At 44.2% G+C, this 15,088-nt stretch overlaps 1 protein-coding gene across 1 annotated transcript in view; it reads left to right on the top strand.

Annotated features, from left to right (window-relative positions):
- COP1 (COP1 E3 ubiquitin ligase) overlaps positions 1–15,088 on the top strand; it is a 1,876,694-nt gene that overhangs the window by 1,083,386 nt on the left and 778,220 nt on the right. Inside the window, exon 15 of the mRNA XM_069641145.1 lies at positions 6,343–6,459. Within this exon, the coding sequence (XP_069497246.1) occupies positions 6,343–6,459 (117 nt within the window). The remainder of the gene's footprint in view (positions 1–6,342; positions 6,460–15,088) is intronic.

Genomic DNA, 15,088 nt, shown 5'->3' with positions numbered 1-15,088 from the left:
TAACCGCACATGGCTTTGCACAACCTAATGCCCTCCCTACCCATCAGAAAGGTAGAACTATCAACTGGGTAGCGACTTACAATTGCAACACAATCTGTAAGGATCCCCAACCTCTTGTATGGACGGCTCACTACCTCATCCCTCTTGAAATCAACATTAATCATGTAGCACCCAAAAAGTGCCCCATTGCACTAGCCTGCCCTACCAGAAACAAACGCAACATTACTGCCGAGGCCCTACTACCCTTGGTCCTACCCAGCCTCAACACACTTCCCGCTAACGCTGATCTAAACCTAATGATTGACACCTTCAATGAGTCCATGGCCAGTGCAATGGATTCCATTGCCCCTCTGAAACTGCGCAAAGACAAACCAAGAGCACATCTGAACTCGTGGTACACCCCCGAACTTAAACTACTCAGAAAAAAGAAAGCTAAGGCACAACTTTTATGGAAAACCAACCCCTCTGCAGATAACAAATCAAATCTTACGGATATATCCACTCTATATAAAAGTGAGATAGTCTGCACCAAAAAAGATGCATACAACTTCAGGATCGAACAGGCAGGGTCCTGCACCAAAGAATTAATTAAAATTCTAAAAGAACTAGAAAATCCCAACCCACCTATAGACACTTGTTTGAAAGACAAACCGTCGTGCACCAGCATCCAAAACGCCCTTAATAACAAAATCATTGGACTCCAAACTAAAATTGAGAACAAACGTCAACAACTCTCCAACAACAAGTCTACCAACCCTAGCTCGCCTACACCCGTTGATACCAAATCAGTTTTCACGTTCAAGAAAGTAACCACAATAGAAGTTCAAAAAATCATCACCTCCTTAAAACCCTCGAACTGCAAAGGGGACAGCTGTCCTGCCCAGATCATAAAAGACGCAGCTAGAGATCTATCCCCCTTCATCACTAAACTTATCAACCTATCATTCATCAACAACTCAGTCCCCAGCAACCTCAAACAGTCAAGGGTTCTCCCACTTTAAAAAAAACAATCACTAGACCCAGCCATACCCACCAATTACAGACCCATCACCACAGTCCCTTTCCTATTAAAAATCTTGGACAGAGTCACCTACATCCAAATTCAGGAATATCTGGAATCCAACCAATTGCCAGGAATTCGTCAATCTGGCTTCAGACCTCAACATGGAACTGAAACTTCTCTTGTTGACCTCAAAAGTCAAATGGATGAAATCAAAGACAAAGGTAATACCGCTATCCTACTCCTCTTAGACCTTTCAGCGGCCTTCGACCTGGTCAATCACAAAATCCTCTGCAGCCACCTAGCCACCGCAGCTCAATTCTCCCCCTCTGCCGTCACTTGGATACAATCCTTTTTGGCGAACAGAACCATGCGGCTTTTCTCTACAACAGCTGCAGCAGACCCCATCCCTATCACATGCGGGGTCCCACAAGGATCCTGTGTCTCCCCTACTTTGTATAACATATTTACAAAGCCTATTTGACCAACTGGACTGTCTGGGTGTCACCTACACAAATTATGCAGATGACACCCAGATACTCCTCACCATCACAGGCAATTACCATACAGTCACTCGGATTAATGAAATCTTCTCCATCATTCAGGAATGGATGGCCTCGCATGGCCTCTGCCTGTATGATGAGAAGACGGAGCTCCTCCTTGTCGGCTCTCCTAGTAACCTGTCTAAACTTAATCCTAACTACAACAACATCACTATTGATGGTCACACCATCCCTATCGCCAAAAGGGTAAAAACTCTACGTTTCTACCTTGATGCCAACTCTAACCTCACCAAACAAACTAAAATGATCGCCTCAGCCTCTGCCTACACAGGCAAACTAATTAGGGCCAGTAGACCCTTCCTATCATCTAATAACTGCCTCACTCATGCTAGAGCCCTCATACAGTCTAAATTGGACTACTGCAATAGTCTGTTCCTAAGTGCTAACCAATCTATAATCAACAAATTGCAGGTACTTCAAAACAAGCCACTACGAGCTGCACTCAACATCCCCAGGCAAGAGCACATATCCACGATTAGGAAATCATGCAAATTGCTTTCCATACGACAGAAAATCGATCTAAAAACCATCTGCCTCACTTACAAGGCATTAAACCACCTAGCCCCACCATACCTCACCAATAAATTCACCATGAAACCCGCCACCAGATCCTTCAACACTTTATGCTTGACGGTGCCCAAATTCTCCTTAAAAAGAGCTGGATGTCATGATCTCTGCTTCCAAAAGATCAGGACTTGCCCGACTCCCTTGGAAGCAGACCCATAACCCCGGTTCCGAGTGCCAGCCAGTCCCAATTGGGACCTTTTGGACCCTGTCCTGGCGCCAGTGGCACCAGGCTCATAAAGATGCCCAGTCCCAGCGCTGGAAGCGCCGGGCTCATAATGCTTGGGTGGACTTACCTGCAGCAGACCATGCTGCTTACTTACCTGCCAGTTGAACCCCTGATCCTCTTCTGTTTGGGACTACTTTTCCTGTTGGGTGGGGCAGGAGCCACTCCCTAGGTTCAGAACACTGGAACTCTTCTGGAAAGCAGGAACTCTTTTCTTACCTAGGCGTGGCTGTGGAAGGAGACACCTAAGCACTACAGGAGGCTATTTAAACCACACCCGATGGATGAATCTTGCTTTGTGTTATTCTGCATTCTCTGCAGCAGAACGCTCATCGTGTCTTTTGCTTCTGATCCTGGGCCTAAGGGAACAAAGGCTTACCATCCTGGAATCCAGTCTTCAGCAGCACCTGTAAAGACAAAGAAAGAACAGGTTAGCACTACGGTCTTCAGTGGCAGCGCATCTCTTACCTGGTCCATCGGCTGTCACCAACGCCTCGCGCTGCATTCTGGCATCTGAAAGACAAAGGCTTACCTACTCTTCGCATGCTTCGGAGGTCTTCGCACTGCATTCCGGCATCTGAAAGACAAAAGCTTACCAGCTCTTCGCACGCTCCGGAGGCCTTCGGCGCTGCATCCCGCATCTGAAAGACAAAAGAAGGTGCGTTTAAAGACATTGGGCAACTTTATTACTCACGTGCCATTACTCCTTCCCACGCCGAATCCAGTGGGTATTCCAGCACCCTTCAGCTTCTCTAAAGCTCCGAACTTGTACCTGCAAGATAAAAGGGACAGTTAGTGCGCATCGTGAAGCAGGCTACAAGCGCTTACTTAAGTGCTTCCAGGCGCTTCTATTCCTCACGCGGGTTCGATCCTCAACTCTCATCAGCCCGCCATCCGCCATCGCCGGAACCCTGCAAAACAAGAGATATCATTACAAAAGACTTTTAAGACATTTGAAGTGCCCAGAACTTACCGTTCGTGCAGTTAACGACGGACAGCAGTCCTCTGAGGTCAAGAGGCCTGCACCCTTATCCAGTGAAGAAACTGGTTACGGCACCCTGCCCCGAGGCAGATGGAGAGCTCGGCGTTCACTTACCTAAGACATCTTACTCTTCGAGTCAGACATACAGTGCACAGAGGTCCAGCCCAAAGAGCCAACCGTGTGTTACACATCACCTTTGAAGATACGGCATTCACCCAGTCAAGACCGGCGCCTCTGCGGGAATCAGGTGAGCGTTACACTGGAGGTGCCAGTTTCACAGTACTTGCCTCCCAACTTTGGAACATCTTACCACTCAACATTAAAACTATTGAGTCCTTCCAGACCTTCAGAAAACAGGTTATCGGCTGGCTCCTGAACAAAGAGTAACACATACCCCCCAAACATATGTATACACCTCCGTCCGGTTAACCATCCTTGCAAAATCTGCAAAATGGTGTATTATATTATATATTTGTATTTATTAGAAATTGCCTATTTTGAAATCTACTTGTAATTGCCTTTCTGAAATTGTATTTTGACTTTGTATACATCTCGCTCTGTAACTCTCTCCTTTAAGCACCCTTCTACCTCTGGGTTTGGAGCACTATACAAATAATAAACAAACAAACAAATCAATCTACTAAGTAGAACTAGGCCGTCAAGTACCCCTCTTTCAATCTGCAATCTCAGGTGACTCTTGGACACTATATTACAAGAGCAAATACCAACTGCCTCAGGGATTTACTCCCTTTTGATGTTCAAACATTAACAAGTTCCATCCCTTCCAAATGCCCATGGGAAGTCGAGGACGTGCAATGGGCGTTTAAACAACTTACATTTTCTAAAGCAGCAGGTCCCAATGGGATTCCACCCTGTGTCTTGAAAGATGATCCTCACTTCTGGGCAACAATCTTGAAGTGTCGTTATGACATCATTTTTCAATCCAAGGTTATTCCGCCATCGTGGTTAACATCAATAATTATCCCCCTGCATAAAAAAGGCTCAATTGAAATCCCTTACAATTTTCACTCAATTGCATTGATAGAAGTCACTGCCAAGGTATTTGCCACACTGATACTTAATGATCCGAATCGTTTTATTGCAACTCATCACACCCTATCCCGATTTCAGACTGTTTTCAGAAAATTAATGGGCACTCCATTGAATGCCACCATTTTAGCCCACCTCTTGGCATCCTCACAGCAGTCCAAAAATAGTCCAATTTATATGGCTTTACTTGACCTGTCATCTTCATTTGACATTGTAATTACTGGTACCCTATGGCAAAAAATGCAACACTATGGCATTCCAACTCCTATCACTGCAACCATTGCTTTGTTGCATGCCCAAACTAACTACAGAATACACATTGACCAGTCTGGGTTACTTACTGACAGAATACCCACAGAAATCTGTGTAAAGCAAGGGTGCAATCTTGCATCAGTACCCTTCAACCTTTACCGTGCCGACATCAACTCATTGTGGTTTAATTCTGATAGCTTCCCGGTAAGATTAGGAGAATTGCGACATTTGGCTCGCATTGGGCGATGATGTCATGCTTTTTGACCATACACCTTTTGGGTTACAGAAGAAACTCCAGTGCTTTTCTTTATCCTGCAAACAACACAACCTGGTCACTAATTCAACAAAATCCAATATTCTTGTATTCTCCAACAAGAAAAAATGGGTGAGATTCCAATGGAATATTGACAACAACCCAATCCAGCGTACGATGGGACTGACATACTTTGGCTACAATCTTGCAAATATCAACTCTCTAAAGATGTGGCATAGTTCCTTAACTATCAAAATTGCCACAGTGATGGCTCGAATGAAGCTCATTTTTTTATAAACATTGCAAATTTTCGCACATGCCATTTATTGACTTCTACCTTCTAAAAGTTGGGGGCAACCAATCTTTATGAGCTTGATCTTTGCCTGCTAGACATTGGCATAATTCTTAACAAAATTCAAGGTCTAATTTGGAAGACGGTCCTTGGTCTCCACAAAAGTTTGCCCAATGTCATACTCCTCCACGAGCGTGTATTGTTTTTGTTGGCTTCAAAGCTTCAATGGAGAAGGCTTAACAATTATGCCCATCCTCTGCCCAATTCTGTATATGAGGAATTAGCACTAATGTTGGCAAACTCCTCACCATCGTCGATCTTGTTATTCAACATTCAAATGATGTCTTTGCTCTCTGATTGCTATGGAGCCTGAAGATCTCCAAACACGTCCAGCGCTTGTGAAGAAAAAGCTTTTTCAATACGACTAGTCTCTCACTTCGGACCACATTGCCACATATCGATCGTATGCAGAATATGCAAAATTCAGACATGAGAAACATCTCTGCGTGCCCCATCTAATATGCTTCCCTTGTAATCGAGTCAGGAATGTCTACATGAGATGCAGATTAAATCTATTTCACACTAATGTATGTACAAAATACTGGAAACTTAATAAGGGCATTGCAAACAATGGCCTCTGTTGCTTTTTGTCGCAGTAGCACTGAGCTGGAAACATTGAAGCACTTGATTATATTCTGTAACTTCTTTGAAAATCAGAGATTATTAACATTGGCCAAATACCTATTTCTCTAACATCTTTCTCTTGTTAGCTGCTGTGGCTGAGCTGCATGTGGGGACGTAGCAATGCCTTAGTTCTCTCGTTGGTACATATATTATGTTTTGTCCAGGTAAAACTCACCCAACTTGAGGAATGAAATATGACAAGTATATATCATCATCTTGTCAAAAAGCTGTTTTATGAAAAAAAAATTGTTATATATTCTTACGATTCTGTTATCTTTTATATATGTTGGAAAGGTGCATGTGGAAAAAAACGAAATAAAAAACTTCCCTTTTATGAAAATGCGCTGGATGTTCTGTCCAGGATTGATTCCCAAATAGGGTGTTCATATGCCACTTGTTGCCTGCACAAAAGTAGGAAAGTCTGTTAAAGCAGTGTCAGCATAAAAATAATTCTACTGTAACCGTTTCTCTTTCAGTCAAACTCTGGTCAACTAACCTGGACAATTCGGTTGCGAGCATCGAAGCAAAAGCCAATGTATGCTGTGTCAAGTTCAGCCCCTCATCACGGTATCATCTAGCATTCGGATGTGCAGGTAGGAAATGGCTTTTGGTTTTTTGCGGCGAGGTCTTGATCATGTTGTACTTGAGAGCCAGTGTCTGTTGCATGGGGTCACTGTCTGTTTTATGTTGGGGCACATTGGCCTTTCTTGGTGAGGGCTGGTTGGTGTATCTAGTCTGGGTCTGTTTGTGGCTCTGCTCAGTGCTTCTGGCTTGGCTTTGCAGATGCTTGTGGGTGGTGACAATCTTTTTGTTTTGAGCTGTGTACAATTATGCTGCAGCAACTAGAACTCATGAGATTGCTGTTACCACGCTTTGATTTCAGTACGCAACAGGCACTAATGAGATGGCACATCTGTGCAACAGCAGAGAAAGCATTGTGATTATTCTGCATTTATTCTGCGCTCAATAGGTATTGTTAGTTCCAACTGGCAATTTAGCAAGCGTTTTTCAATATACACTTGTCATTGGAGTTAAAGACACTCTGATTAAATACCCAGATAGAAATATCATCTAAACCTGTTAGAGCCCTTCACAGTTTTGCCCCACCCCCATGCTGTCTGTTTGTTGTGGGGTACATCACATTGAATTAAATGTGAGTACTGATGGCACTCTTATTGGTGAAATACCTTCCTACAGTACATTATTCCTTCAAAATTGTGTTGTAATTTATTTCAAAAATTATAATATTCTGATGAATTTCTATGACTCATAGGGGTTCATTACGAATCCGGTGGTAACCCTGCCGGTGCTACCGGTGGGTTGCCGCCGGACTCCTGACATTTTACAGGCACCTAGCTTGCCGGTGCCACCAGGACATTACAAGTCCCGTTGGACTGGCAAGCTAGGTACCAGTAGATGTTGTTCCCCGTTCCCGTGGAATCCCATCGGACTCCACGGGAATGGGTTCACGGAAGCACTGGCACCGTTGATAATGGTGCTGGTGCTACCGTGACGGCTGTGCCCGGAAGGGTCAGACCTGTCGGGCGGAGCAGCCCCAGCAGGCAAAATTGTAATTTGCCAGTTCGGAAACAAGGGTGCTGGTAAGTTTACCAGCACCCTTGTTTCTGGACCGGCAATGTTGTAATGAGGCCCATAAATTGTTTCTTTGCAACAAGTTTCTTATAACCACACAAATCAATATTCTCATAACAGCCAAATAAATCAAGAAACATCATGTAATTGAAGCATTTTGTTTAAGAAAAGAATATTTACACAGCAATTTATGTAAAAATTACTGTTTCCTTAGGCAGTTTAATGAAGGATGTTTTTATCACAGCTCATCTAGGTTATTGAATGAAGTTAGTGAGAATCATAGCATGTTTAAGAATAATATGAAGTTATTTTGGTTCGAAATAGGTATTGGAGGGAAACATAGATTTATTTTGATTACTCTTTAATAAGACAATTTGGGATCTGCTGATGAAGGACAGTGATTGTCTGAAACGTGTGACGAAACGGACTGCGACACGCAGTACCCTATAAGTTGTCAATTGTGGAAATATATAGTAGAGACAATCTTAAATTATTCTTGTATTTTGAATACAATACAGATACTATAACTGATATTGATTTGCTTGACTGTTGTGAGAATATTGATGTGTGTGATTATTTTAAGAAACTTACCAAGAAACAATGTTTTACATTTTGAAATAAATAACACATTTTGAAGGAATAATTTATTGTTGTAGGAAGGTATTTCACTAATAAGAGTGCCATCAATACTCGCATTGAATTCAATATGATATAAATTAGTAACTCATTACAACCCATTGGCCAAGGGAATACTGGTGTGCGCCAAGAAAAGAAGTTGAATACATACATACATTTATCTTAAATTATAGAGATTCAAATTGAAATATTGATGAGTGCTACCCAAAATAATGTGTATATAATAGAAGGCATAATCACACCAAATATGTGATTATGCAATAAGTCTGGTTGTTATGGTGTTCCGTATTTGTTCAGTTTATTCTTACATAACTGAGTCACTGTCCCTAATTTAATACTGTGCTTCATGCTTTTGATGCCTTCTTTACAAACAGCGCACATGTCCCTACTCTTTAGATCGTTTACTATCACGAAGTACATGCCAGCATTAAATATTGTTTCCGTTGAGTGTACACTAGTACATGATGTGACCATTTTCCCTTACATTCCATCCCCCCTCTAAGCTCAGTTTTCCCTTTTCAAACGGTCCTCAAGACTCGTGCATTAATTCTGTGTTTCCATCATGGTTAAGTCTTGTGATACTAACTTGTTTGAACATTAATATTAGCTTTAATAAATTACAATTGCTCATTCAGAAACTTTTTCGTCTGTAGTACGTCATCTGTGCCAAACGTGTCTTTCTTCAGGCCAATCACTCCTCGCCGGCAGGCGAGCGCCGGCCCGAGCCAAGGCACGAATTAAGGCACAGCTGACGGTGCCCACACTCTGTATCCAGCCCTAAGCAGAGCAGGAGCTCACGCGGCGCACCTCATGCTGCAGGAGCAGCCTCACCCGCATCAACACACTCAAATGCAAAGGTATGCCCCTGGCCTGTTACCTACAGCCTTGAAGCCCCTCACCTGAAGCGCTGCAGACCCCTTCCTAATATTCATTATCTACGAGCGTCCACTCGGAAAGAAGCTGCCTTGGTGTTTTCTACATTCTTACACTAAGAATAAGAGCCTTCCTGGATCTGCACGGAACTTCGCCATTGTCCTGAACGTGAAGCACACCCTCCAAAGATGGCCGCCATGCCCCATGCGACCTCCCCCACACTCCACCTCTGATCAGCTGTTTTTGCTGCGACCCGATTGGCTGATACGTCTTTCTTCAGGCCAATCACTCCTCGCCGGCAGGCGAGCGCCGGCCCGAGCCAAGGCACGAATTAAGGCACAGCTGACCGTGCGCAACCAGCTCAAGGCGATGACACGCTGCCTCATTCTGCCTACACACACCCGACAATCTCGTGCTTGTGGTCATCCTGCGCCCCTCATCTGAGCGCCCACCAGTAGCCGTGTCGCGGATGGTCACCTAATCCATCCCATTGCACAGTAAGTCATAGTCTGTGCGCTACTACATCCAGCACTATAGCATACCGGCAAACGAAAAAGTGCTCTACATACCGATGCACGGCATCTAGCTGAAATAGAATGCTTGCTACTTGACTTAGACCGCTTATCATTCCCACTGCTATTTATCAATGATGTTCTAATGTTCTGCGTGCAGCAATTTGCCTCACAAACACGCGCGACACTAGACTCCCCCTGCCATACATCTGATCTAGCAGCTCGAGATTGCGCAATCACTCGAGAGGCTCGCCACCCTCAGCTTCAGCTCCCATCCTCGTGAACTCTTCTGGCCTATACTCTTAAACCTGTACCTAGCTCAAATGTACCTGTGTCTTACCACCACTAGCATGCCACCTCCACATACTGTTTTTGGACCTAGGTATTGTACAGTTGTGAAACCCGTATTTGTGACACTACCCAGCATTTCAAGCCCCAGCGCTGAAATTCGTATCTAGGCACTGTAGAAAATGCTAATCTGTTAAACCTGCACCTTTGAGACTACCTAGCATTCCAAGCCCTAGCGCTGAAATTCGTATCTAGGCACTGTAGAAAATGCTAATCTGCACCCAGGTACTGTAGAACTGTTAAACCTGCCTACTCTGATTTGTCCTAGAACATTCTCTGTACTTTGCATACTGAGCCCTATGCCCACTTAGTCAAAGTTGACCTGGCCCACTGCTCACCTCTATTATGCCAGGCTGCCGCGTACCCATGCGCTTACCCTGTCCTGACCTAGTGCAATAAGTAAAATCAATTGCCATATTTGTAATGCTGATTGTGTCTATCCTGTACTCAGTTCATTGCACCGTACCTATGCTGTCTCTAGTCCATCTCAGCCCGCTTTGCCTGTGTTGAATCTAGCCTATTTCAGCCTAGTATGTATATGTTGCATCTAGCCTACCAACGGTAAGCGTCCTGAATATTGCGGATGCTATATTGCAAAATAGTGCTAACTGCCCATACTTAGCTTGCGCTGCCCATACTTAGCTTGCGCTGCCCATACTTAGCTTGCGCTGCCCATACTTAGCTTGCGCTGCCCATACTTAGCTTGCGCTGCCCATACTTAGCTTGCGCTGCCCATACTTAGCTTGCGCTGCCCATACTTAGCTTGCGCTGCCCATACTTAGCTTGCGCTGCCCATACTTAGCTTGCGCTGCCTATACTTTGCCTTGTGCTGCCTATCCTTTGCCTTTTGCTGCCTATCCTTTGCCTTGTGCTGCCTATCCTTTGCCTTGTGCTGCCTATCATTTGCCTTGTGCTGCCTATCCTTTGCCTTGTGCTGCCTATCCTTTGCCTTGTGCTGCCTATCCTTTGCCTTGTGCTGCCTATCCTTTGCCTTGTGCTGCCTATACTTTGCCTTGTGCTGCCTATACTTTGCCTTGTGCTGCCTATACTTTGCCTTGTGCTGCCTATACTTTGCCTTGTGCTGCCTATACTTTGCCTTGTGCTGCCTATACTTTGCCTTGTGCTGCCTATACTTTGCCTTGTGCTGCCTATACTTTGCCTTGTGCTGCCTATACTTTGCCTTGTGCTGCCTATACTTTGCCTTGTGCTGCCTATACTTTGCCTTGTGCTGCCTATACTTTGCCTTGTGCTGCCTATACTTTGCCTTGTGCTGCCTATACTTTGCCTTGTGCTGCCTATACTTTGCCTTGTGCTGCCTATACTTTGCCTTGTGCTGCCTATACTTAGCCATTGTGCTGCCTATACTTAGCCATTGTGCTGACTATACCCAGCCCTGTGTTGCCTATATCTTAGCCCACTGCTGCTGCTAATCAATATGATGCTACTACAATGTTAGAAATCACGAATTCAACAACCTACTAGTGTCTTTCCTAGACGTCACAGCGCCCCCTCACCCCCACCAGATATAGACAACTATCCCTAGGATAGAATGATCTCCACCCTCATCTTCCTGTCCACCCTCTGGTCCACAATGACAACAGGAAACCACCCACCGCAATCTATGCCTACTGTGACACTGAATTCTGACGAGCACCGACCCTCCATCACCCCAGACGCTAACCCACAGTCTATAAAGTCACCTATCCTCCACCACCCTCTAACAAATATCCCGTGCGACACCTTAAGCAGAAATGCAAAGTTACGGTCAAGTTTACCTAAAATCTATGAACCTCTAGCCAGACTAGTTACCAAACCTAGTAATAGAAGAGACATCCAACGTAATGCCCCCAAATTAAACACCTCCCCCACCAAAAGAGACTCCCACATTAACAGTCCCATCAACAATCATCGGACGTCAAGCAATAAACCTACCAAAACGAAAAGTTGCGTCACTCCCGCAACACCTAAACCAAACACACCCCTGAAGGGTGCCCTTATTAATGCCAGGTGATTAATAGCACATGCCACCGAAATCGCCGATCTCATCCAAATAGGTGATTATGACCTCCTAGCCATAACAGAAACCTGGCTGCACCAAGCAGCAGGACCCACTCTGATGCTTGCCCTGCCCCCTAACTACAAGATTCTCAGAGAAGATAGAACCAACTCTCGAGGAGGTGGATTAGCCATCATCGCTAAAAATAGTCTCACCATAAAAATAGAAACGCCTTCAAATACTAAATCCTGCAAATCCTTAACCGCTAAACTCTTATCATCCTCTCAGTCTATCAACATACACCTCATCTACAGGCCACCTGGCCCCATTGGAACCTTTGAGGAGGACATCTCTATGATCCTCTCAAATAATCTAAAAAACTCATCGCAAGACATCCTTCTGGGAGACATGAACTTAGGCTTCAATGACCACAAAGACTTGCAAGCGATCAATATCGCCAATGTCATTACAGAACTTTAATGTAACAATTACTGATGTCTGCCCACAAATCTGGACAGATCATGCGCTAATAACCTTCCTCATAAACGAAAACACCGACCAACCTAAGGAAACTATATTGCCCCCCCTCCCCCTTACCAACCAGAAATTTTAAAAAACATAACTACGGAAAAACTGCTACCACTTATCCTCCCAACTCTAAATTCCTTACCTGATTCGCTAAAACCATCAGCTCTAGTAAACAAATTCAACTCAACCATGGCCAAAGCCCTGGACACCATCGCCCCTTTGAAAATGAGAAAAAGTAAGCCCAGAGCACACCTAAACACCTGGTTCACCCCTCTTCTCAAATCGCTAAGGATTGAAAAACGCAAATGCGAATCCGCCTGGCGACTAACTCCATCTGAGACAAATAAAACGGCTCTCATCAATGCCTCCAAGATTTACAAAAATGGAATAAGGAGAGCAAAAAAAGAGAATTTTAACAACAGAATACTACAGGCTAAATCCGGAACCAAAGAGCTATTCATTATACTAAAGGAACTGGAAAACCCCATCCCTATTCCAGACAACTGCGACAAAAATAAAACGTGGTGCTCTAACATCCAAAAAGCTCTAAACGACAAAATCACCACACTTCAAACCAAAATTGAGAATAATAAACAAAATATTCCTCCTTCAACCTATCAAAATGGTAAACCACCTACCTCTACCAAACCAGAACATGAATTCAGCTTCAACAAAGTAACCATTTCAGAGATTGAAAAAATAATACTTTAGCTCAAACTAACCAACTGTCGAGGTGACATATGCCCTGCACAACTGATAAAAGACGCGGCCAGAGACCTATCCCCATTTATTTCCAAACGTATAAATGCCTCTTTTGCATCAGGCACAATACCAGACAACCTTAAACAATCATGGGTCCTCCCCCTTCTTAAAAAGCAAACCCTGGACCCCTCCATCCCGACCAACTACAGACCAGTCACTACGGTACCATTCCTGCTAAAAATATTAGACGGAGTGGGTTATCTACAGATCCAAAAATACCTAGAGCTGCATCAACTATTAGGTACAAGACAATCAGGCTTCAGGCCTCAACATGGTACCGAAACTGCACTTATCGATCTCAAAACCCAAGTCGATGAGCTGAGAGATCGTGGAAAAACTGCCCTACTCCTCCTATTGGATCTCTCAGCGGCATTTGACCTAGTGGACCATGATGTGCTCTGCTTCCACCTGGAATCTGCGGCCCACTGCTCCACACATGCCATTGCTTGGATCAAGTCGTTCTTAAGTGGCAGAACCATGAGGGTTTTCTCTACCTTTGCAGCATCTGAATCAGTACCCATCACATGCAGCGTTCCCCAGGGATCCTGTGTCTCTCCAACCATGTATAACATCTTCACGAAGCCCCTGTTTGATGATCTGGACCTTCTGGGTGTCACCTACACAAACTATGCAGATGACACTCAGATTCTCATCCCACTTTTGGGGGATTACAAACAGGATTTAGCCTTGTGAACAAGATATACCTCATCATCCATGCATGGGTGGCCCGTCATGGTCTATGCCTGAATGATGACAAAACGGAACTCATACTGGGGAACGCACAAAATATCAAAAGACTGAACAATGACTATTTATCATTTGTTATAGATGGCAACACCATCTAAGTAGCAAAAGAGGTAAAAACATTAGGTTTTTACCTCGACTCTTGCCTCTCCCTAACAAAGCAGGTGAGTGTGATGGCCTCTAGCACTGCATACACCTGTAAGCTGATCAGAGCAGCTAAACCATACTTGTCCACTACCAGCTGCCTCACCCTATCAAGAGCTCTGGTATTCTCCAAATTGGACTGTTGCAACGCACTATACATAGGGTCCAATAAACACACACTGCAAAAAATCCAAACCTTGCAGAACGACGCCCTTAGAGCCGCACTAGGAATCCCAAGAAGAGAGCATATATCAGACATCAGAAGACAATCTAACTGGCTCTCTACAGCGGACAAAATTAAACTTAAAACAGTATCACTAACATTCAAAAGTATCAATAACCTAGCCCCCAAATACCTAACAGAAAGATTCAAAAGACGAACCTCTAACGGACCCACCCGAGAAGCATATACCAACCAGCTAGTTGTACCCCAATTTAAATTGAGCACAGCCGGAGGCAACAGCTTCCCTGTCAAAGTGGCCCGGCTGTGGAACTCCCTCCCATCTTCCTTAAGGTCTGTCCAATCCTATCCACACTTCAGACTCAACTGTGTTAAATGGCTCAAAGAAAATGACCTATAACTGACTGACACTAGGACTACTCACGCCTGACCCACCTGTCAACCTGCAACTGAACGTACACCGACATGCTCCTTTAACTCTCAATGTATACTGTGTATACACCTCTGTGTACAAATACCTGTGTATATAACCTTGTATATCGTCATCCTTTTGCTGTCAATGCACCATGTAATTACTTGGAATCTGTAACTGTATGTAACTGTAACCTGTAAGCTTAAAGTATTCTTGAACACACGCCCGGTTACCTCCGGGTCTGGGGCGCGCTACAAATAAATAAACAAACAAACAAACATGAGCACATGCTCATGGCTGCAACAACAGTTTCTTTTGTTGCTGCCATCCAGCGGTTTAACAAGAACTATAGTGGAAGGTGTTTTGAAGTAGGGAAGTTGTTTACCTTTCCCTACCTTACATAACAGCTCTTAGATGGCACGCTTTTCCGGCACGCTTTTCCACATTTTAGGGCCATGTTATAAACACTGGCTTCACCCTACTTGACTGCTTT

Source organism: Ambystoma mexicanum, chromosome 1q (genome assembly GCF_040938575.1).
Source record: "Ambystoma mexicanum isolate Mex_15411 chromosome 1q, UKY_AmexF1_1, whole genome shotgun sequence".
Lineage (NCBI taxonomy): Eukaryota > Metazoa > Chordata > Amphibia > Caudata > Ambystomatidae > Ambystoma > Ambystoma mexicanum.
Note: the sequence above shows the minus strand (reverse complement) of the source record. Positions and strands in the feature narration are given on the sequence as shown.